Raw genomic sequence first — 22,036 nt, 5'->3', positions numbered from 1 at the left:
GTCCCTCCATCTTCTCTCCTGCAGCCCTCTGCCCTGTCCAGCCTGGGTGACCTTTGCTCTCTGATGGCCTCTCTGCCTCCTCTCCGGGTCTGTGTCCCCTGGGCCAGTTTACCCCGGAGTCAATCAGGAGAGAAGGAGGCACTACGGAGTAGATGCATCAGACCTTCTGGAGCTAGGCCGAGGTCCTCCGTCAGATCCAGAAGGCCGCAGCCCTCTGTCCCCTGGCTTGCTCGTCCCGCCTGAGGGTTGTGAGTGGGGAGCAGGTGGCAGCAGGTGCAGCAGGCATCAGGGGACTGCTGCAGCCCTCCCCGCCCCCAGCAGCCTGGCTGGGCTGTCAGCCTGATGGATCTTTCTGGGATGACAGGCACACGCAAACTCACAAGTTCCCTGGGGGCCCTGCAGATGCCAGAGTTAGCTTTTCCATTTTTAAATCCCTGGCATTTTATTTAAAAAGAAGTCTCTCTACAACAATGTTAGTTTATTAAGTGATGAGGCCAGAACCGGTGAGAGCTGACTTGAAGCAAAGACACGTGGGTGGCGCACCTTGCTCCTAGCAAGAGTGATTTTGAAGAGAAACGTGATTAAAAGGATGGGATTCCCAGGAGCCAGGCCGAGCTGACTGACTCGTGAGGAGAAAATGATAATCTGGGTTAATTTTTTTTTTCCCAGTGTCATTTCCAGGCATTAAAACCACCGGGGGAACAAAGGACTTTATTTTGAATATCCCTGAGAAGGGAGTCAGGCAGCCCCCGAGGGCTGGGCCACCCTGTCTGAGGAGCTGGAAGCCTCCTCTCTCACTCACAGTCTGGCAGGTGCTGGGGCCTGGGCAGGGGCAGATGAAGGAGCTCTTTAGAGGTGAACCGGTCTCAGTGAACATTCTCACTGCTTTAATCCCAAATGACCGACTACACAATGTAGATTGAGGCAGATTTATTTGCCCCTGGCTTTTTGGAGATTCTAGGTTCCGTCCATGTGAGGCCTGGGGCTGGAGCTCAGGCGGTGGAAACTGGCAAGAAAGAGTGTGCAAAGCTCTGCTCTCACATCATGGAAGCCAGAAGCAGAGAGAGAGAGAACAGGGGATGAGGAGCCATTAGCCCAAAGCCGCACCCCCAGCAGCCCCTCTTTAGCAAGCAAGCCTGACTCCCAACATTGCGACCTTATTTCCGTGATGGCTAGGGGGTACTCTAAATGCAGACCATCGTGGGACCGAAGTCTCCCCAAGAGTGCATTTTGACTCCCAGCTAGAGTGACCAAAGGTAGAATACTCCCTACAAAGTCTTTTGTATTTTGCTTGTTTATTTGATAATATGTAGCCTGCAGATTGTCCTGTCTCAATTCAGAGGGGTTTTCTTTCACCCATTTCTGTGGATGTAAGAATTTCATTGTGCGAATGTACCACAGTTTATATTCACCTTGTCTATGAATGACCGTTTGTATCATTTTCAATATTTCACAATGACAGATCATTCCATGAGGGTAACCCTTTGCATTATTTCCTATTTGTTGGTAGATTCCTAGATGTGGTGCGGCTGGATCAAAGAGTGAATTCATATGTAGTTAAGGCTTCAATAGGGTAGTGCCAGTGGATGGGCTTTCCCCAAAGCTAGCTATACGGGAATTCAACATGACAGAGTCCCTTTGGTGGTCCTGTGAGACTCAGCTCTGGTGCTAGGCAATTCGCATCATGTCATAGACTTGTAGCACAAGCATCCCACCCAAGGATGCAGGGCAATGAGGGGGCTCTCCCGAACCCTTCTTATGACTCTGTGGTCTTATCAGCCTCTAGATCTTACCCACGCTTTTCCTTTTTCCACAAAAGCCCACTGTTTCCCCAGATTTAGCTAATGGCTTTCATAATTCATGATTATTTTGGACAGAAATAAAGCTTCAGTCTATGCTGCCTTTAAATCTTACTTTCTTGGAAAACCTCAGATGATCTTTTCCTATTGAGTTGAGTCTCATAACCCAGAAAATCTTTCAGTCCAGAGCACATTTTGTACACAAGAGAAAGAAAAATGACCCCTTTGTGCTTGCCTAGAGATGGCTTCAAGTTGGGACTGGGGCCAGTTGAGGCTTTGCCCAGGGCCAAGGCCCCTAAGAGAGGGTCCTCCAGCCCCACCCTGCTGGAAGCAGTTCCACCCTGATTCTGGGAAGCTGAGACCCGTGGGCACAAAGAACTGGATCACATCATACTACACAGACAGATGTAATACAAATAGGAAAGAGGTCTGCAGGGACACCTTCAGAATGTCACAGTAGTATTCCTGGGTGGTGTGTTCACAGAGCTTTTTATTTTCTTCTTTACATTTATTGTTATTTTGTTATTGTTTGAAAAGGATCATACTTCTCTGGTGTCATTTGAAAATGAAATGTTTCAATTTAAAATTTTAGCTAAAAGTCACTCTTTTTCCTAGCCTATATGTGCAATGAGATACCAAAAAAAAATAATATCCATTTAGAAGCTGCGAGTTTTTTTTTTTTAAACCAGGTATGTGTTAAAATGGAGCACTAACTTGGTAGTGCCACTTCCTTCCAGAAAAAAGGATGTGGTTCCCACACCCTGACAGCTCTGTCACCATCAGCAACAGATTTCTTTGGGCATCTACACATGCCCAGAGCTATGGTAGAGAGGTGATCATGCCACGGTTACTGTCCCTAAGATGGTGGCAGTTGAGTGTCAGAGACAGAGATACATAAATCCCTGGGGAGTGTTAAGAGAGAAGTGCCCTAGGCAGGGAAGGATCAGCTTTGTCCACGTTAGGGACACGTGTAAATGGTGGTATCCCGGAGGGAGCCTGTGATGTCCATCTGGGTTTTGAAGGAGCAAGAGTTTTCAAGGTGAGAAAAGAGGACCGGCGGTGGGGTGGGGAACTTGTCCAGGCAGTGTGAAAATTCTGGGGCACATGAGATTAGGGGGATGCGGGGGAGGAGGGGTTAGACTAGAGTCAGATGCTGAGAGCATGGGCATTATGATTTCATCCTGTAAGGGATGAAGAGGAAGTCAAGATTTAAAATAGAAGCCAGCCACGATCAGATTTGCATCTTATTAAAAAACACTTTGGCAGCAATGTAGAAAATGGATTAGGGGCAAGGGGCTGGGACGAGAGCCAGTGAGATCAACTGACAGAGTAATCCGGTGGGGAAGGCAAGGGCCCGGCCAAGGACATGCCTGTGGGGCTGAAGAACAGGACTACCAAGGTCCACAGGGTCCGGTGGCCACTGGCACGGGAGAATGAGGCAGGCCAGGCCCACTTGCATCTGCTGCATCACCAGCTTCATGAGCACAGGAGCCAGGGTGTATCTGGAGCCTAACACAATGTCTGGCACATGTCAGGCGCTCTGTGAATACATTTGTATGTAATACATAAAAAACCAGGCTGCCATTTGAGCCAGGCTACAACGATGTTGCAGTCAACTAGGCATCAGTGGAATAGCTCAAAATAGATGGGAGCAAATTAAAAATTTCCCGGCATTTCTTGAGAAAATTCCAAGGGAGACTACCCAAAAAACTTTCAAAAATTGTTCTATTAATTATCATTGTCAGCCCCCAACCCAACCTCTCGTTTTCTGTTATTCATAATAGCTGTCTCCAACATCTCCCCTCTCTTCCTGAGTTTGCAAACGTTCTCCTTTGGATCTGTTCTTTTAGCTTTCTACTTTCACCCTTTCCATCATTATTATTTTTAAACATTTATTTATTTTGGTATTTTAACACCTTTAAAATTACAGTTCTTCCCCCTTCCCCCCACATCCAGCCAGCCTCTGGCGGCTCCAGGTGTGTCTATGTTTGTGTTTTATTCTGTATCCCCATGAAAAGCATAGAAACTCAAGTACCCAGTAGACAGCAGCATCCTTTGAGAATCAGGGAGGGAGAGAGAAAAACTGCACACATTTATCATTTAATGTCATTTATTTAGCTATTATATAAACAAATAAGCCAGTGTTTCCAGCAGATATTGAGAATATCAATCTCCCACATTTCATGGAATTGGTAGAGTAGAAAGTCCTTTTTAATTACTCTATATGTTTATCAAAAAACCATGTGATGCTCTGAGTATTCTTGTTTTACAAGTGAGAAGACTGATGTAGAGAGGTAATATGATTTGAAATTTGATAATTCACCGAGCAAGTGACATGTTGCTTATTATTAGGAACCCTGAGTGCACTGAGATTTCTCAAGTCGGATGGGCTCCTTCATGTGTGATTTTTGTAAGTTTGTTTTGTTTTTATTTTTATTTTTTTTGGCCAATCCCTACTGAGAAAAAGGAGATGCCAGGGAATGATTGACCAGGGATGTTGAGTGGCTTCCTTAAGGTCACAGAGCTGGTCGGAGGGTGTTTCCTCAGAATTCTGAGTCTTGAACTCGGGTTCCAATCTCCAGGGCTTTGTGCTCTGTCTAGGCTGCCTCCAGATCAGCAGGGTAGACCGTGGAGCTCTCGGTGCCTTGAATTTGATAGGCTGATTAGAGTCCTTTGGTTGCAAGCAACAGAGATTAGATCCACTATGAAAACCAGGAGAACAAATGTGCTAGAAGGGTGTGGACGGCTCACTGCATCACCAGCAAAGATGATCAGCCAGGCCATGCAGAGGATGGGTTGCTGTTCTCAAGAAGACATGATTCTGCAGAGCCACACAGGTGCTGCCACAGCAGAAGCGATGGATCTGGTGCAGAGAGCCAGCGTCCACCCCTGAAGATCTCTTCCACTCTGGGATCCTGGTGGGTGTAAACCACCATCGTCTACCCCTGGAGATCTCTTCCACTCTGCAAACCAAGTATCGGTGTCGTCAAAGCCACTTTTGTTCACGCAGCATCAATTTTTCCTTTATTCTTTCTTGGAAGAACCCTGATTCTGTTCATCCTCATGAAAGGTGACACTGGCAGGTAAACCCAGGCTGACCTGAACTGATTAGGGTATTCCTATCATCCTGGCCCATGACTGGTTCTGACTGCAGCGTGATCTTGTGATCTAGTTCTACCCAATGAGAAGTGAGGAGAGGTGGCTGGGTGCTCCTGGGAAGAAAGAACCATAGGTAGACACACTGTCTTCTTCCTCTGGGCTCAACAGGACACACGGCACTGCAGTAGCCATCTTGCTGCCCTCTGAGGTCAAGCCAGCAGTGGAACTGGACAGAGTCAAATAAATGAAGACAGAGCTACTCTGACTAGCTTGTTCTTGAGTCAGGACTTCTTTTATCCCCCATTTAAAAAATAAGGTTTGTTTATTTATTTTGTTACTGAATTATTAATTTCCCATCTATTTAGATATTAATATTAGATATATGGCTTAAAAATGTTTTCTCCATTCAGCCAGTTGTCTTCTCAGTCTATTTGCTGTGCAGAATTTCTTTTTATTTATTTATTTTTTATTTATTTTAATTTTCCATATTTTATTAGTGCATTGTATTTATGCACCATAATGGGATTAAAAAAAAAAACTGTGTAGACAGACATATACACATCACCCAGCCAGCCCCCACCCAGTCCCCACCTCACTCCCTCCCAGTCCCTCCCTTCCATGCTCAGCTTAGTGGTTGACTTTGATATGAGTAAGTACATCATGCGCTTTAAAGAGTTTCCCTCTCCCCCTCCCATCCCCACAGTTAGGTTGCCTTATTTGCTCCTCTATAGGATCTCCTTTTTCACCTGGAGTTCCTCCTATGACCCCTTTCACCCTAGCTTTTGCATATTAGGGAAAGCATCCGATTCCTTACTTTTTGCCACTGACTAATCTCGCTTAGCAAAACTCAACACTAAAAAAACAAATCATCCAATCAAAAAATGGGCAAGTGAACTAAATAGACATTTCATGAAGGAAGAAATTCAAATGGCCAATAAATGCATGAAAAAAAGCTCAACATCATTGGCAATCAGAGAGATGCAAATCAAAACTACCCTGAGATTTCACCTAACTCCAACTAGAATGGCAATCATTCAAAACACAAACAACAGATGCTGGTGAGGATGTGGCGAAGTGGGAACTCTAAGACATTGTTGGTGGGATTGCAAATTAGTGCAACCACTCTGGAAAACAGTACGGAGAATCCTCAGAAGAATGGGAACAAGTCTACCATTTGATCCAGCAATACCACTTCTGGGTATCTACCCAAAAGAAAAGAAACCAAACTACCAAACTAATGCATGTGTATCTATGTTCATAGCTGCACAATTCACCATAGCCAAACTATGGAACCAGCCAAGATGTCCATCAACAGATGAATGGATTACAAAACTGTGGGATATGTACACAATGGAATTTTACTCAGCCATAAAAATATTACAATTGCAGTATTTTCAGGGAAATGGATGGATCTTGAGGACATGCTAGGTGAGATTAGTCAGTTGTAAAAAGTCAGGACATCTTATTACTTGCTGCTGGAGATATCCTAATAGAGGAACTTCCTTGAACAGAAGGGCGGATTTATTCTACTTTACTTCAGAGGAAGGAACTAGTAGACCAAAGGAAAGACAGTATGAGAGGAAGAGCCGGCGCCATCCCTGAGACGAGGGGAGGAGCCACATCCTTCCAGCTCCCCCTCCCTTCAAGGGAGACATTGAAGCAAGCTGGTTCTCTGGGATATGGTGGAAGGAATTTCTGCCTGGAGCCCAATAATCAACATCAACCCTGGAGCTTCCTTCTGATCGTGGACTTCCAGGACTCTGTGGTCAGGAGCAAGGACCTAGAATCAGCCCAGGCCTGTCCCCTCCCCAATTCATTCCCCCAGGTCAGACGTTTCCATTCCCTATTCATCTGAATCCATCTCTAATTTTCTTGGCTTTATATTCAGTTTTTCTGATCTTTGGGAAAAAAAAAAAAAAAACGAGCAAGCTCCATGTGTTGCTCTCTATTCTTAGAGTCTTCGAAAAGCATTTTGGAATTATATTAGCAATGATTCCCAGAAGGCAGGATGTGGGTGCCATGTGAAGGGTGGTTTGGAGGGCTCTAAGGAGATTGAGGCCCCTTCCTCGGATGGTGTTAGAACCTACCTTGAAACAGGCTCTTTGGCCCCTCTCCCTGTGTTTCTAAGCCACTTCTCCTCCTCTTGTTGATTCATTTAAAAAATCTTTTCTAGATTCTCTTCTGATTATACAAGAAAAACATGTTATCTGCAGAAAATGATGTGTGAGGGGAAGTGTAAAGAAAAAAATGTCACTTGTAATCTCACCATACAGACATTAATACTCTTAATATGTTAGTACATCTCCTTCCAGTCATTTATTTATTTATTTAATTTTTTGGTGGTACTGGGGTTCCTGGAAGCCCTTCTAGCTCTGGGATACGCTCCCACGGGCTACACTCCCAGACCTATTTTTTTTTTATCTTTTTATGTGGAAACAGGGTCTCTTAAGCCAGCGTGGCTGGCTCCGAACCAGCACGATCCTCCTGTCTCCGCCTCCCAAGCGCGGGGATTACAAGCGTGCGCCACCACGCCCGGCCCTCCTTCCAGTCTTTTAAATGAATATACTGTATAATTATTAGTAGATAGACAGAAAATAGGTAGATTGATGGGATTTGAACTTCTCCAGGTAGGTGGCTAAGTTCATAGATCGCTGAGTCTAGAATCAATAGTAGCTGACATTTATTGAAAACTTTCTCTGTATTAGCCACTATTATGTGCACATGTGTTAACTCATAATCCTCATATGCATCCCTGCAACGTAGGGGTGATTATTACCCCATTTTTAAAGGCAAAAATATTGACAATGTAACTGGAGACACGCAGCAAGAAGTCAAACCCAGCTCTTAACATTTTTTTGCCTATCTTACGTTCTGGTGTCAGGCCAAAAGACATTCTACCTTTTTCTGTGGTTTTGTGTCTGTGCATGTGGGCTTGATAAAGCTCACCGGGCACCCTTCCTGTTGAAGAGAAGGGGCATCTGGAGGGAGTTCAGGTGACCCTGGAAGATGGGCATGGCTGTCTACACAGGTGTGCTCAGCATGGCCCTAAGTGAGCAATTTCTAGTGTCTGGGGCCTGACCCTCAGCCCTGTACTCAGGCCAGGAGAGCGCATCCCACCCCAGGCCGGCATGTCCCTGGGGATTCATGCTGTTAACCGGCTCACAGAGCCTAAGCAGAATCCAGAACTCCAGTGCGCTGATTCTTAAGCTTGTTTTCAGATAGCAGAATACCACAGACTGGAAATGTTATAAAGAAAAGAGGTTCACTTTGGTTCCTAGTTCTAGTTGAAGGGCCAGGGGCCACACCAGGGTGCGGCCTTGCTGGCAGAGTCCCGAGACCATGCAAGTCGTCATGTGCCAAGGGATAAGAGATATGGGTCTGTGTTTTGGTTCTCTTCCTCTTCTTATAAAGCACCAGGAGGTAGGGTGAGGGCTCCAGGGCTCTAGCCTATAACCTTATAATCTCCCAAAGGGCCCACCAGGGTTCCACCATGTTAATATCTCACAATGGGAATTCAACTTCATTATGAGTTTTTGGAGGGAACAAACCATTATACATGAAAAATCCTAGGAGTCCTGGGGGGCTTCTCCCACCTCTAGGTCACCCCTTCTCCCCCTGCTAAGCCATCCTGGGACAGAGGCTGCCTGGTTCCCAGCCTAGTACTGGAGTGGACAGGCCTGGGACTTTGCTGACCAGCCCTGAACAAGTTATCACGCCTTTTTTGAGCTTCTATGCCCTCATCTGTAACATGAGAACAATACTGTGACCTATCTCTAGGGTTGTTGGGATATCAGGTGAATTAAGGATAACCTACGATGAGTTGTAAGCTCTGTGAAGAGGTCCTAGGCATCTAGTCAGTGCTCAATAAATATTAGCTTTTGATATTGGCGCAGCTTTATACCTGGACTAGCCCAATCTAGAGTCATTGAAAGCTACATTTTCTTGTTTTCTGTCTCTCCCTGGATACTGTGCTCTCCTTTAAGGCAGGGACCCTGTTTTCCACCTTCATTTTTATCTTCAAGGCCTGATTCAAACAAGATTTATATAAACATGCTTATTTTGCACAAGAAAAGTGGATGGATAACAAGCCCCATCATATAGATCCATGAACCCTTAAAAATGGTTGGTAAAGTCTGAGCACTCATCAGATTCCCAAAGGGTCAGGAACACCATTCCAGACCAGGTTGGGAGGTGGTCACAGGCCTTTGGAGAAGGGGGTAGAGTGAGCCCCCCGCTCTGCATGGGCCGGTGCCCGAGGGTGCCCTTGCCCTGTGACACGTGAACTGGGGAAGCGCAGTCATTCTGAGCTCACTCTGGGCCTCAGAAGGCCTCTTGTGGGGACTGATATTTCATGACCAAATGGGAAATTCCTTGGCCCTGGCATAAAGCGTAGTTAGTGGGTTTGCTCTGATCACAAGTCTTTGCCGGAGAATGTTTGTGTCTGTTCTCATGCGCCCGCTGGCCTGTTTTTTTTTTTTTTTTTTGGTGGTACTGGGGTTCCTGGAAGCCCTTCTACCTCCGGGCTACACTCCCAGACCTATTTTTACATTTTTATTTGGAAACAGGGTCTCCTAAGCCAGCGCGTGTGGCTGGCTTCGAACCTGCGCGATCCTCCTGTCTCTGCTTCCCAAGCGCAGGGATTACAAGCGTGCGCCACCACGCCCGGCTGCCTGTTTGTTTTGAGAGCTGCAAATTCAAGCAACAGCAACATGATTTAGGAACCGAATCAGCAAGATCCAGAAGGGCGGTGGAGGCAGGACGCAGCTTCTGTCCTGCCCGGAAGTGAGGGGCCTTAGCTTCCTGACCGTGTTTAGGGAGAGAGGTAGAAAAACACTGATAAAGTCTTAAAGGAAGCTGGAAAAGATAAACATGTCCCTCCTTATCCCACCACCTCAGCAGAACTGTCTGATCTCTCAGCCCAGTACCTGTCCTCGTAAAGGCATCATCTCAGTAAGATGCATGTACTGTGTGTTTTTTTCTCTTTTCACTCGTATTTATTAGATGTGATTTTTTTTTCTCGTGTTGCTACGCCACATTCATAGTTGTATTTGTAATTTTACTTAGTTTTTCTCCTTGCTTGAGTAAGGAACACTCATGCACACTATGTGGATAAATAAAACTGTTTTCTTTGACAGAGAATAAATTTCCAAGAGCAGGACTAATTGGCCAAAATATTTTAAATGTTACTGTACAAAACTATGTAGTTGGCAATGGCCCTATCTGTGTACACAAGAAAGGAAGGCTTTGCAATAACAGCATCATCATTCCATGTTTTCATTTTATTGCTCTATAACTTACCTTCTATTTAATTCATCTTTTTTTGTGTGGTACTGGGGATTGAACCCAGGGGCATTCTACTTCTGAACAACCTACACCCCAGCCCGATTTTAGTTTTAATGTTGAAACAGGGTCTCTCTGAGTTGCCCAGGCTGGTCTCAAATCTGTGATCCTCTTGTCTCAGCCTCCTAAGTACTGGGATTATAAATGTGTACCACTATGCTCAGCTTTTAAGGAATGTTTAACCATAAACTATATACACATATATATACATATACATACACATACATAAATTAATGAGGAGCTTGGTCAATTTTTCCATGTGTTTAACTGTTTATTTTTTCCTCGGGCCCATTTCCTCATGACTGTTGAATATTGAATTCCTGGGCTTTAAGACACACACACAGATACAGTCACACATGTTCACACACACAGGCTGTGAGCTCACCTTGATAAACCCATTTTCTCGTCTCTTTTTCCTTCTTATCTTCAATTTTCTCAGTTTCTAAAAGGTAGAAACTTAAGTTTGATATCTAATATATTACACTTGTTATAATGTTTAAACTTTGTTTAAATAGATTGTTTTTTTTCTTCTATATTTCTTTTGCTCTAAGAAAATTATTTGGACACAAAACAAAATTGTGAAGCATGGAAATGACAAACCGTTTCAAGAATAAAATCATTTTATGTAACTCCCTGACCTGGATCCAGATCTAGCAGTTTCTAGTCCCACAGTGAGCCAGGGTCAGGACACCCACTCCCAGGTGAAGACTGCCCAGGTGCACCGGGTATCCTCCCTGCCGCCCTGCCTGGTTGGGAGGCTGTTGGTGGGGTGGTTTGTGATCATTCCCTGGCTCTGTAGCCATCAGTGATGAAACTGCCTGCAGTGATCCCTGCTGTGAGGGGCCAGGGAAGGCCTGGGCTGTGGACCTGCCGTGCTGCCCTGGAGGGCACCTCTCCATCACGTGTATGAGGCTTGTCTTCTTGGGAAGACACGTTATAAAGTCCATTGCTTGGCTTAGTGCTGGGAAGACACAGAGAAGGAAGCTGCTTATCAGAACTGTTGTAGTCTTAAACCCAGTGATCCCCAGTCGTCTTCTACCACGGGGCATCCGTTCTCTATCACTGGATGCTTATTATGTGCTAGACTCTGGGCCATTTTATACGCATGACTGCTCTGGGAGGTGGGTGCAGTAGTTACTCCCCTCTCACAGGTGTGGAAAGTCAGGCTTAGAGCCATAAAGATCACGCACTAAGCAGCGCAAAGCTGGGATTCTGCCCCTGGCCTGGGACAGACAGGAGGAAGCAGTACGATTGCTTTCCTCACGGTACAGATGGGAGCCAGGGTGTCAGAGAGGCAACAGGACCTGTCCAAGGCCACATGGCCAACGTGCTGCGGAGCCTGGGCTTGGAGCCAGGGGTGAAAACTGGGTTCACGAGTGCTGGCTGTTGCCAGGTGTCGTTTTGGGGCCTTCTCGGTCCTTACCCACCCAGAAGGAAGACCCGAAGAGAGGCTGGGTGGGGCCTGGGTGCCCATGTCGGCGGTGCTCCCGCTGGGTGTTAGGGCTCCACCACGTGTCTGTCCTTCAGGAACACGGGCCGGCATGTGTCTGGGAACAACGGGGTGACCTGTCCCAGCTCCACTGACCACTAAGTTTTGCCTCTCACACGTAGCTGACGTCCTTTGACCCCCTGAGCAGGGAACACTCAGTTTTATTTCTTATTTATTTTCTAAATGTACAGACTCTTGGAGAAAAAGCTGGTTAGAAAAAGATGTCACAGGAGCTGGGGGCATAGCTCTGTGGTAGGACACTTGCTCAGCATGTGTGAGGACCTGTGTTCGGTCTCCAGCACCGTGAAACACAACAGCAAAAAAGCTATCCTAGTGGGCCTTACGAACATGTATGCTCTTAAAAAGCTTCTGCTTCGTTCAGGCAAACTTGTGGCAGAGCCTGGTCTTGGAGCCCAGGGTTCTGAGACCAGGCATGATGCTCTGTCCTCACTGTTTGTAGTGAACATAGAGTTAGGGAACCTTGCCCTGGGTCAGGTGTCCTTCTGGCCTCGGCTTGGTCCTTATCCAGCCAGGTGGAGGTCCTGGAGAGAGGCTGGAGGGGCCTTGGGCTGGTTGTTGAGAGCTGGTTGTGGGAAATGGCTAACCCTCATGGAGAGCTGCCTCTGTTGCAGACATCAGCCTAGGCGTGATTGTGATGTTCCGGTGGGTTTAGTATATGGGGGTCTTATTCACCTTCTTTTACAAGTGAATCAGAGAGGATTGGTGACTTATCCAAGGCTGCAGAGCTGGGGAGGTGAGAGTCAGGATTCAAACCCACATATGATTTAGTTCTCTAGCCACACCCTTAGCCATTGTGCTCCATCCTCTGCCCTTGCTTCTCGAGGAGTAGACAGAGGGTCTAGACAGAGGGTGATAGGCTCTGGCCAGCCTCAGAGATTTAGTGAGGCCCTATGCAACTTAGTAAGACCTTGTTTCAAAATAAAGACTAAAACTAGGGCTGGGTATGTAGTTTGTAGGTAGAATGCCTCTGGGTTCACTCCTCAATCCTTAGCAACACATACACAGGAAGAAAAGAGAGAAAGAGAGAGACAGAGATAGAGAGAGAGAGAAAGAGAGACAGAGGGAGAGAGAAAGAGAAAGAGAGAGACAGAGAGAGAGAGAGAGACAGAGAGAGACAGAGGGAGAGAGAGAGAGAGAGAGAGAGAGAGAGAGAGAGAGAGAGAGACTAGACTCATTTCATTGACTTGTTTTAGAACCCTTACCTTCTACATTCTGCAGGGCCACAAGGGATTGTGACAATTTAATGACCATATTTACACATAGAGTTTGAGTGACAGCTACTGTGATTCCTTCCTGGGAGTGTCAGTTTTACTTGGAGAGTTGGTACTTAAAAGTTAAGTGATTTGGGTGATAAGTTCCTAGGGTTTCTTACAGCCTTTTCTCTACTTTTGTGGATGCTTGCAGTTTTCCATGATAAAGCATTTTGTAAGCAATTAGTAGAAATCTGAGATGTTAGTTTTGCTTAAAGCACATAGATAACTTGTGGAGTGGTATACAAAGTGTACAGGCAATTTTTAAATTAAGTGCAAGATGTGAAAGAAACAAATGGCTCCCAGCAGCCTCTTAGAGCCTTGACTCGGGCCTGGGCCACTCACCATCTCCCCGGTCTGCAGTGTCCTCATCTCAAGAGAGTTGGGAAGAGCAACGCTTCCCTCCCCGTGGAGCGAGAGGACAGATGTGCGGGTGCTTTGGAAACCGCTACTCTGTCTTCCAGGGGGACCATTTGTTCATTCTGTATGTTCTTTGAGGTCCTGCCATGTGCTAGGGGCTGGGCTAGATGTTGGTCACAGCCCTGCTCGGGCTCCTCCAGGGAGGCAGGGGAAACCTGAGCTAACTGCAGAGGGCCGGATTCTTGCCCGGCCACGCGGTCCTGGGGTAACCATGGCCAAGGGGCCATGAGATTCAGCTCCTGCCAAACACTTCACAGTGCTGCACAAGGAGCGTCCAGCTGAGCTGGAAGGCAGGGGCTGGCCCGAGTGCTGCCACTCACTGTGTGACTTTGCACAAGAGTTTTAGCTTCTCTGGATCCCTAGTACAAAACCTTTGGCTCTATTGGCCATGGTTCCTTGCAGCCCAGGCGGAAGCCCTTTCAGCCTTGCGATGACTTAGGTTTTCCTTCTTTCCGACCTCGTCTCTCACTTTGCGCTGTCCTCTTTGACACGTGCTTTCCAGAGTGTCCTATCTTACTGTGAACCAGGAGCTCCGCAGGGTCAGGGTCTGAGAAGGCTTCTGAGAAAGTAACCATAGATCTCTCTGCTGTTTGAAATGCTTCTGAAAAATATTTGGATAACCCTCCATCACCTGAACAGGCATTTCTAAAGTTTACATTTGCAGGCCCGAGTGATTGCGATATTTGGAGAAATAATTTCCTCCGGCCCTTGAATTTTTTGCCCTGGAAGAGTCACGGGGCAGCACACGTTGTATATGTCAAGTGTGTTTTGGAATGTTAATGGAGAAGCTGATTCACACCAGATGGGCCGGGAAGCCAGGGGGAAAGGATGTATACACTGGCCACCGGGATTTGGCTCCGAGTTGGATTTTCAGGATGCACTGCAGGTCAAAGGTCAAGGAGACTGACACATGGCCAGACTTTGCCTGTGGTTTTATGTCTCTTTAAGGTTTCTGTGTCTTGGTCCTGTTATAAAGGGAGTCACTTTTATGATTCTGTTTATAGACAAAATTAGAGTGACATATCATAAATTCCAAAGCAGCTTTTATGTGAATGTTTCCTATGTAAAAGCTTAAGTTTGAACTAGTATTAGTGTTTCCCCTGTGTGTGGGGGGTAACTAGGGATTGAACCCAAGAGAATTCTACCTTGGAGCTATATCCCATACCTTTCTATTTTTTAAAAATATAAATTAACCCATTTATTATAGGCTAAGGATGTCTCAAATGGTAGAGCTTCTACTGGTCTTTCAATTCCTTCAGCCTTCTGATGGGAGACTTGACTGTGACGGCAGAAGTTGTGTTGTAGGTCCAGGCACCACCAGCCACAGTTTTCATGCAAGAGCCACAGTGTGCCAGATCCCTACCGCCCGTCTCTTCATCTTGGTTTTGCCGCAGAAGGAGCAGGTGTACTTGGCGTGCTGTTTGATTTCGATTCTCTTCACCATCTTCCGGAGGGAGGCGCCATAGCGGGTCCCGCATTTACTGACGATGCCGACCTTCTTGGTGCGTTTAGCCATGTTGACCTACCTTTCTATTTTGAAACAGAGTCTTGCTAAGTCTGGCCTTGAATCTGTAATCTTCCTGTCTTGACCTACCTATAATACTGGGATTATGAGTGTGCACTAGTGAGTTTCTAGCTAATATTAACATTTCTTAAACTTAAAAAAAGAGAAAAATCACTTTTCTTGATAAGCATTGTTTTTATTTTATTTTATTTTTTTCGGGTCCGGGGATGAAACCCAGGGGCATTCGACCTCTGAGCTATACCCCCTGCCCTGTTTTTTATTCTTTATTTTGAAACAGGGTCTCACTAAATTACGGAATGCCTCACTAAGTAGCTGAGGCTGTTCACGAACCGCGATCCTCCAGTCTCAGCCTCCCAAATGCTGGGATTACAAATGTGTGCCACCACGCCCGGCTAATAAGCATTGTTTAAAAAAAAGTGGCTCACCCCTGTATCTTCTGTGTATTTTCACTGGGCCAAGACATTTGCCTTGATCTGTTTTGTAACCTAAATATACAGGGAAAAGCTATTTTGTAATCCAAACCTGTAAATCATATAATAATCCAGTAAGTCATATATAGCCTGGTCCTAAACTGAATGTCTTACATGTGTTATCTCCCATAATGATCTTGCCTGTAATTACTGTGTCCTTGTAAAAGGTGAAACACACAGGGGCATGTGTCCCTGAGTCCCAGCTGCCTCTTGACCCCAGGCTGTCTACCACTCTGCTTGGACTGTCCTTGTACCTGGTCCTGGTGTGCCCCAGGACTTGCTGTCCTCTGCAGCTTAACCACCTGCAAATGTGCCTTAGTTTCTTTTGAGCTGGCGCCAGAGGACCCAGCACCTCCCTGCCCGGTATGCCGGGCCCTTCTCACAGTTGGGGGTCAGCGTAGATGACGGGGTGTCCTGGCTGCTGTGAAGTCGGCCGGGCCTGCCTCTGGGCTCTGGCTTCTGCATGCATCAATTGGAATGGTGGTGAAAAACAGAGAAGGAATCATTGGCAGGAAAGTTATCTCCGGGCTAGCTGGCAAAGGGGAGCCCGGGGGAAGGATGGGAGGGACCTGTAGCTAAGGGGTGTTTCCTTGAGTATTTAACTCTGTGCCAGGCACTATTGAGCATCTGGGGGCTACAGATGTGGATGTAGCCAACCTCCTCTTGGGGAGCTTGCATCTGGAGATGGAGATGGGCAACCTGAATCTGGAAAGCCCCAAGCTGTCTACTTGGCTCTGCAGCCTCAGTGAGTTTCTGAGACCTCCATCTTGACATCTATACAATGGGGATAATAATAATAATCCTGACCTCAAAGCTGTGATAAGCGCTGTAGCAGGAAGGCAGGGGGTTGGGCACAGAGGACAGAAAAGGGCCCTCTTGCCATCTCGGAGGGCCAGACCATGTCCTGGAGGAAGGGACATGCCAGCTGAGACCTGTAGGAGGAGATGGGGTGGTCTCTATTGGAGACACTCGTACTTAGGGGACCCAGGCCCTGATCCATGAGACTAGAGTGGCCGGCATGAGGGGACTGGCAGGCGGTGACTTGGGGCTGGGCTGCTTTTTGGTACTCAAGCATGCAATGGGTAATTGGTACTGTTGGCTAGGGAGGCATTCTTACCTTTCCCACTACTGCAGAGCCCAGAGTGGGCCCCAAAGAAGAGAGCACTGTGCAGGGTGCCTTAGCACATCCGCAGGAGCACTGTGGGGCGTGTTTGGAGCAGAGCTGAGAGGGCTTGCTGCAGAGCGTGCTCCCACAAGTCCAGGCGCATTCGGAATAAGTGGGGTGGCAGAGAGGCACAAGAGCCTCCCAGGATCGCCAGAACGTCCTCCCACCGGGGCCAGGCCCCGTGTCTCTTCTTCAAACTCATGGTGCGTTGTAGGTGAACAGCGGTCTGGGACCCTGTCCCCGTACGGCTTAGTCCCCAGTGTGGTGCGGCAGCACTTGGAGACCCGGAAGTCTGCGAAGGGGGCATTTCCTGAAGCAAGGGAGGGAGCAAGCCGCGGTGCTCTTCGGGGATGTGTCCTGAGGGCCAGGTTTGGTGTGTTCAAGTCAGGGATGTCTGTGTGCACCTGGGACTGGGGGGCGGGAGAGTGGGGGGAGCCGAGGTCTCCAGACATCAGGAGGCTGATGTGGGACCTGGAAGCGGAACAGTGATCTCAGTCTGCCTGCTCCTGCGGAGGGGACCGCAGGCATCAGGGGAGGGGTAAGGGGCCTTCCTTGGTGTTGAGTGACACCAGGGGTCCTTGCCTTGAACTCCAGCCCTGTTGTGGATGGTCAGAGGGAGCGTGAACAGGCACCTCAGCCTCTGGCGCCTTCCCTTTCCTGTCTTGTAGAATGGCTAGGGCCACCAGGGGAATTAGGTGAGGCCATGCTGGCCCCTGGCTGGTGGGACATTTGCTCACCAGGGCTCTTCTTAATTTGCACAGTGATGTTTAAGCTGTGGGGACAAATGTGAGGCGGGCCTATGTCATCTCTCATGCCTCCCCGGATAGCTAACTGTCCGCTCTCTGCCCCCGGCACGGGGACCCACATGTCATCTCCCATCGTCCTCCCGTGGCACTCCGCTGGGGGGCCGCTGAGGGCAGATGGCGCCCAAGGCTCTCCCACAGCAGGAGGTGGATGGGGGATGCAGGGTTCCTGCTGGTTCTGACAGCCTGCCAAGGCCAATGTCCTGTGCTGGTTCAGGTCCCTGATGAGGAGGGACGCCGGGGAAGGGCCCCCGGCCAGCACGGGGGTGCAGGAAAGGCTTCCCTGGATCTGGAAGGTCCATGCTAGGGAGAAGGCTTTGTCCAGGTCACTGATGGTGGTGGTGGCTGAGGGGAGGAGGGACCCAAGTAATAAACATGTCTCCATGTTTTTGAAATCATGTCTTTTATTTTTGAAATAAGAATCAGGGGACTGGGAAGGGTCGATGAGGTCAAGGGTGGGGTGCAGGGAAACAGTCACAAAGAGTAGACTCTGGCGCAGAAAGGGAAAGGAGTTCTGGGAGAAATGGCACGGACAGCAAGGAACCAGGACAAGAGTGGCAGGGAGGAGGGAGAGGAGCTTTCGGAAGCCCACTGGGCCACGCTGGACTTGGAGCTTGACCGAACTTGGGCAAGCACTAAGGGAGGAGTGTTCGAGGATGTCCGGGTACATGGCTCAGCCACTGGTGGGTGGTGCTTGCTACCTTTACAGCGATCCAATCCCCAGGCAGCAGGAGAGAAGATGGCCTGGGATTGAGTCGAGTACAAGGGGCCTGGGAAGCATCCTTGGGAGATGCCCAGTAGGTCCAGAGTCTTAAAGGAAGGTCCATCCCTGGATGTGGTGGCAGAGGTCCCCGCAGATGGACAGAGGAACCTCCTTGCTGAGCTGCTGGGGCAGCAGAGTGGAGTGGGGAGATAAAGAGAGCGTGTGAGGGTGTAGAGCTCCCTAGGAGCCCAGGTTGGGGGCAAGGACTGGGGCTCTGAAGGGTGCCTGGATGTGAGCATCCTTAGTTCAGGAGGAGGGAAGGGAAGGGAGGTAAACATGGAGGTGGGAGCTGTTCGTAATCATGGCAGAGGGAGTTGGGGTGAAGCTTCTTGGGAGAGACTGCGGATGAGGAATGTTGGTTTCACGAGCATCAAAGGTATTGAGCGCCTCACTGAAGAGTCAGCACTTTTTCCTGTGGGGGATGGGTACAGCATGGTTCCGGACACCGGAGAGACTCCATCAACACCACACTGAACAGCAAGCTCTCTCTGGCATCTACATGTCCATGAGACCTTGGTACTCACTTGGTGGACAGAGTGCCAATGACAGTCCCTGCTGCTTTACACCCCAGCCCATGTGGCCTCAAAGGGGAGAGCTGAGCAGAACCGGGAGGCGGCTCTGGCTGGTGGGTGAAGGGCGAGGGTGGTCCTCACACTTCTCCATCCTCGGCTGCCAGACCAGCTGTTGCTCTTGACAACTGCCTCGGCTGTTCCTTATCTGCATTTGAGTACCATGTGCTCCTGGTCTCCAGGACCCACTCTAGGAACCCATATCTTGGGTCTGCCTCTGAGAGGGTGGGGTAACTTCTCAACAAACAGGCAGCTTTGGTAGGAAGAGGGTGCCTGTGGGAGCACCCTCCTCTGCACTCCAAGAGTACCCCATCTGTGTACCTCCAGTGCCATAGCCTTGCATAACTGCCCTTGGTCCCCTGTTGAAAAGATGCCTTGACTTAATAAGAAATGCATCCAAAATTGCTTACCATGTTGTATCATCTAGTTTAATCCTCTTCAGTCCTTTGAATGGGGTTTCCTGTTATACCCATTTCACATATGAGTGTATCGAGACCCATTAAGGTTATATGACTGTACACTTGGGATTTTTAGTGCAAGCAGAAGATGCTTTTTTTTTTTTCAGTCTGGGGATTGAACCTAGGGCAGTGTAAATGCTCAGCAGACATGCCATCATTGAGTTACATCCCCAGGCCAAGTTTTTCTTTCTTTCTTTCTTTCTTTCTTTCTTTCTTTCTTTCTTTCTTTCTCTCTCTCTCTCTCTCTCTCTCTCTCTCTCTTTCTTTCTCTTTCTTTCTTTCTTTCTTTCTTTCTTTCTTTCTTTCTTTCTTTCTTTCTTTCTTTCTTTCTTTCTTTCTTTCTTTCTTTCTTTCTTCAACTTAACACTTTACCATCGCCTTCTGAGCAGAGTCAAGTCTTAGAGCCCTTTCCCTGCAGTTCTCTGCCCACCCCATGGACCAAATCCAGGCCTACATTGAATTGTCTCCCCTAGGTGCCCTTGGGGAGACGCCACCTATCTCAGGAAGCTCGGGATTGCTGCTCGTTACCACCTGGGTGGAGATGCCAGCCGGGCATTCACCTGCTGTGTGTATTGAGGTCTCACACCTAGCTCTCCTTATCTGCGTAATGTTACACCATGAGGAGAAAAGGAGATCTTCACTTAAGCATCCAGCGCAGTGCCAGCACCCAGGAAGGACCCCCAAATGGGCCCATAGATTCCACACCTCTGCTAAGAAATCGGGGGGTGGCTGGGTGACCCAGGAGCTGCCTAGCTGCCTCTTAACAGGTGCCAGGGACACGCGTGTGTCAGAGCCAGAGGACAGAGAATATGAATCATTCACCGTGGAAGCCTTGAATTATTAATGTCGTTATTCTCAGACTTCTCACGGGGGCCGAGGTTGGAGCCCATATAAGGAAGGCGCGACTCAGTCTCCCCGCAGCAGCGCCTCCCTGTGTCTCCGGTTGCCATGGAGTCCCGCAGGCGGCCTGGAGGGGGATGCCCGCGGTGGTGGTGGGGGGCGGCGGTCCTTGCACGTGTCCTGGGCCTGCAGCCTGATTCCTGGTCGCTCTGGGCTCTGCAGCGCTAACCTTGGGCTGTTCCTCTGGGACCTTAGGGCTGGGGTTGGGGAAATAAACCTGGGCGGGGGTGCTGAAGCGGGCATCCTCAGGAAAACAGGTTGTGTGTGATACTTGCTGAAGGCCTCGGGCCTTGCCACGGGGTGCCTTCCAAAGAGGGGACCCACAGCGGGGCGCAGAGAGCCGGACACCGGTCCCCTGCGTCCCGCAGACCCCCGGGCGCGCTACCCTCCCTTCCACCGGCAGTGCTGGGGCGAGTGATGGGTCCCCACGCTGTACAGAGATGGGGCTGGGCCTGCAGCTTCCTTCGGGCGGGGCCCTATGCCGTGCGGGCCTCCCCAGCCTCCCTGGAGGCCCGGGCTCGGCAGGGCGGGGCGGGGCGCAGGGCGGGGCGGGAGGAGCGCGGGGAGGAGCCCGGGCTGCGGCGGCAGCGTCAGAGCCGGGCTCCTGCTGCCTAGCGGCTCGGATCCGGCCCGAGCGCAGCGGAGGACGCGGACCCGGACCCTCACCCGCACCGGCTGCACCCGAGGCTCCTCTCGTGCGCCGGGACTGAGCCACCATGGCGGACAAGAGCGCGGCCAGCAGTGACGCGGGGCCGCGAGGTGAGCGCAGGGCGCGGGTCCTGCTGCGGGCAGCTCTGGGGAAGGATGGGGCACTCCCCCCACCGCGCCCTGCAGCCCGCAGGGGCCCGTGGAAAAGTGGGGGCCCCTGCCGCAGCCCGCCCTCGCCGGCGGGTGGGGGGCAGGGTCAGCGCCTCGGCGGGAGAGGGGCTTGGGTAGGGCGCTGGATGCGGCCCCCTGATCACGTGCTGGGGTCCGGGCCAGGGTGCGACACTGCGATGCGGACCGCAGCCTCGGCCCCCGCCCCGGACACCCTGGCGGCCCGCGCCTGGGCTGGGTGCCTCCGTGAGAACCGCCCCTCCTGTCCACCGCGTGCGCGCTGTGCAGGGGATGCCGGCGTGGGCCCGGTGCATGGCCGGCCCGCGGGTGTCCGCGCGCCCCAGCAGCTCATTTACGTGACTCAGCGAGGCGGGGCGAGAGCCTGGGGGACACTGGAGGCTTGGACCTGTCCCCTCACCCCACCCTGCCCCTGTCGGACCCGGGCAGTGGAGGCTGGAGCTCTCAGACAGAAGGTATCCCACCCTCCTCCCGCTGCACCCCAAGGATTCTCTGGACTTGGGAAGGTCGAAGCTGGGGGGGCTCCTCTGTCCTGTCCTTGCCAGAGAAGGGTGGGTGTGGGGTCCGCAGTGCAGAGGACAGACCCTCGCGTCTTGCAAATGTGCCAGGGCCGCACTCTTGGCGGAGCGAGCTGAGGGCTCAGCTGGAGGAGGGCGAGTGGCAGAGGACTGGAGGAGAGGTTGGAAGAGGAGGGGCAGCTCTCCGAGCCAGGGTTGTAAATCAAGGCTTGGCCCTCAAAAGGGCCTGGCTGGCCAGGATTCCGGCCTTCGCGTGAGTCCCAAGTGGGGAAAGTTGGGCGCCGGAGGCGCAGAGCGTCCCTGACCTGCAGGGCCTTGGCGGAGCCGGGTCCCGGGGTCCCAGCAATCGCCGCCCGGCCGCTTTCCCCAGGAGTTCCAGGCAAGCCACCTAGAAAGGGTCAATTAAAATATCCGGATATACGGGGAAATCCTGCCTACAAAGGAACACTCGGCTCTGCAGGAACCCCAAAGCCGGGAAAACTGAGTCCAGCGGCTGCGCGGCCACGAGGGCATTGCGGTCCCAGACTCTCTGTCGGTGGCTGCGCCCCCGCCCTCCACTGCGCTCCAAGCCGCACCTGCCCCCTCCCCAGCCCATTGTTCTGCAGATCTGGGA

General features: G+C 50.0%; 1 protein-coding gene and 1 pseudogene across 3 annotated transcripts in view; one reads left to right on the top strand and one right to left on the bottom strand.

The window, feature by feature from the left end:
* HSPA12A (heat shock protein family A (Hsp70) member 12A) overlaps positions 1-22,036 on the top strand; it is a gene marked incomplete at its 5' end in the record, with an annotated part of 151,832 nt that overhangs the window by 58,072 nt on the left and 71,724 nt on the right. The window contains one exon of one of the 2 annotated variants that reach the window (XM_080694013.1): positions 20,788-20,830. The exons of the other annotated variant lie outside the window; for it this stretch is intronic. Within the exon in view, the coding sequence (XP_080550139.1) occupies positions 20,788-20,830 (43 nt within the window). Of the gene's footprint in view, positions 1-20,787; positions 20,831-22,036 lie in introns of those variants that run through there. 2 annotated transcript variants of the gene reach the window in all.
* On the bottom strand, positions 14,654-14,934 carry LOC308262026 (large ribosomal subunit protein eL43-like; annotated as a pseudogene). The gene has a single exon. The product of its transcript is annotated as a large ribosomal subunit protein eL43-like (transcript).

This window comes from Muscardinus avellanarius, assembly GCF_963383645.1.
Source record: "Muscardinus avellanarius genome assembly, chromosome: 4".
NCBI lineage: Eukaryota > Metazoa > Chordata > Mammalia > Rodentia > Gliridae > Muscardinus > Muscardinus avellanarius.
The sequence above is the reverse complement of the archived record's forward strand: the minus strand, read 5'-3'. Positions and strand labels throughout refer to the sequence as shown.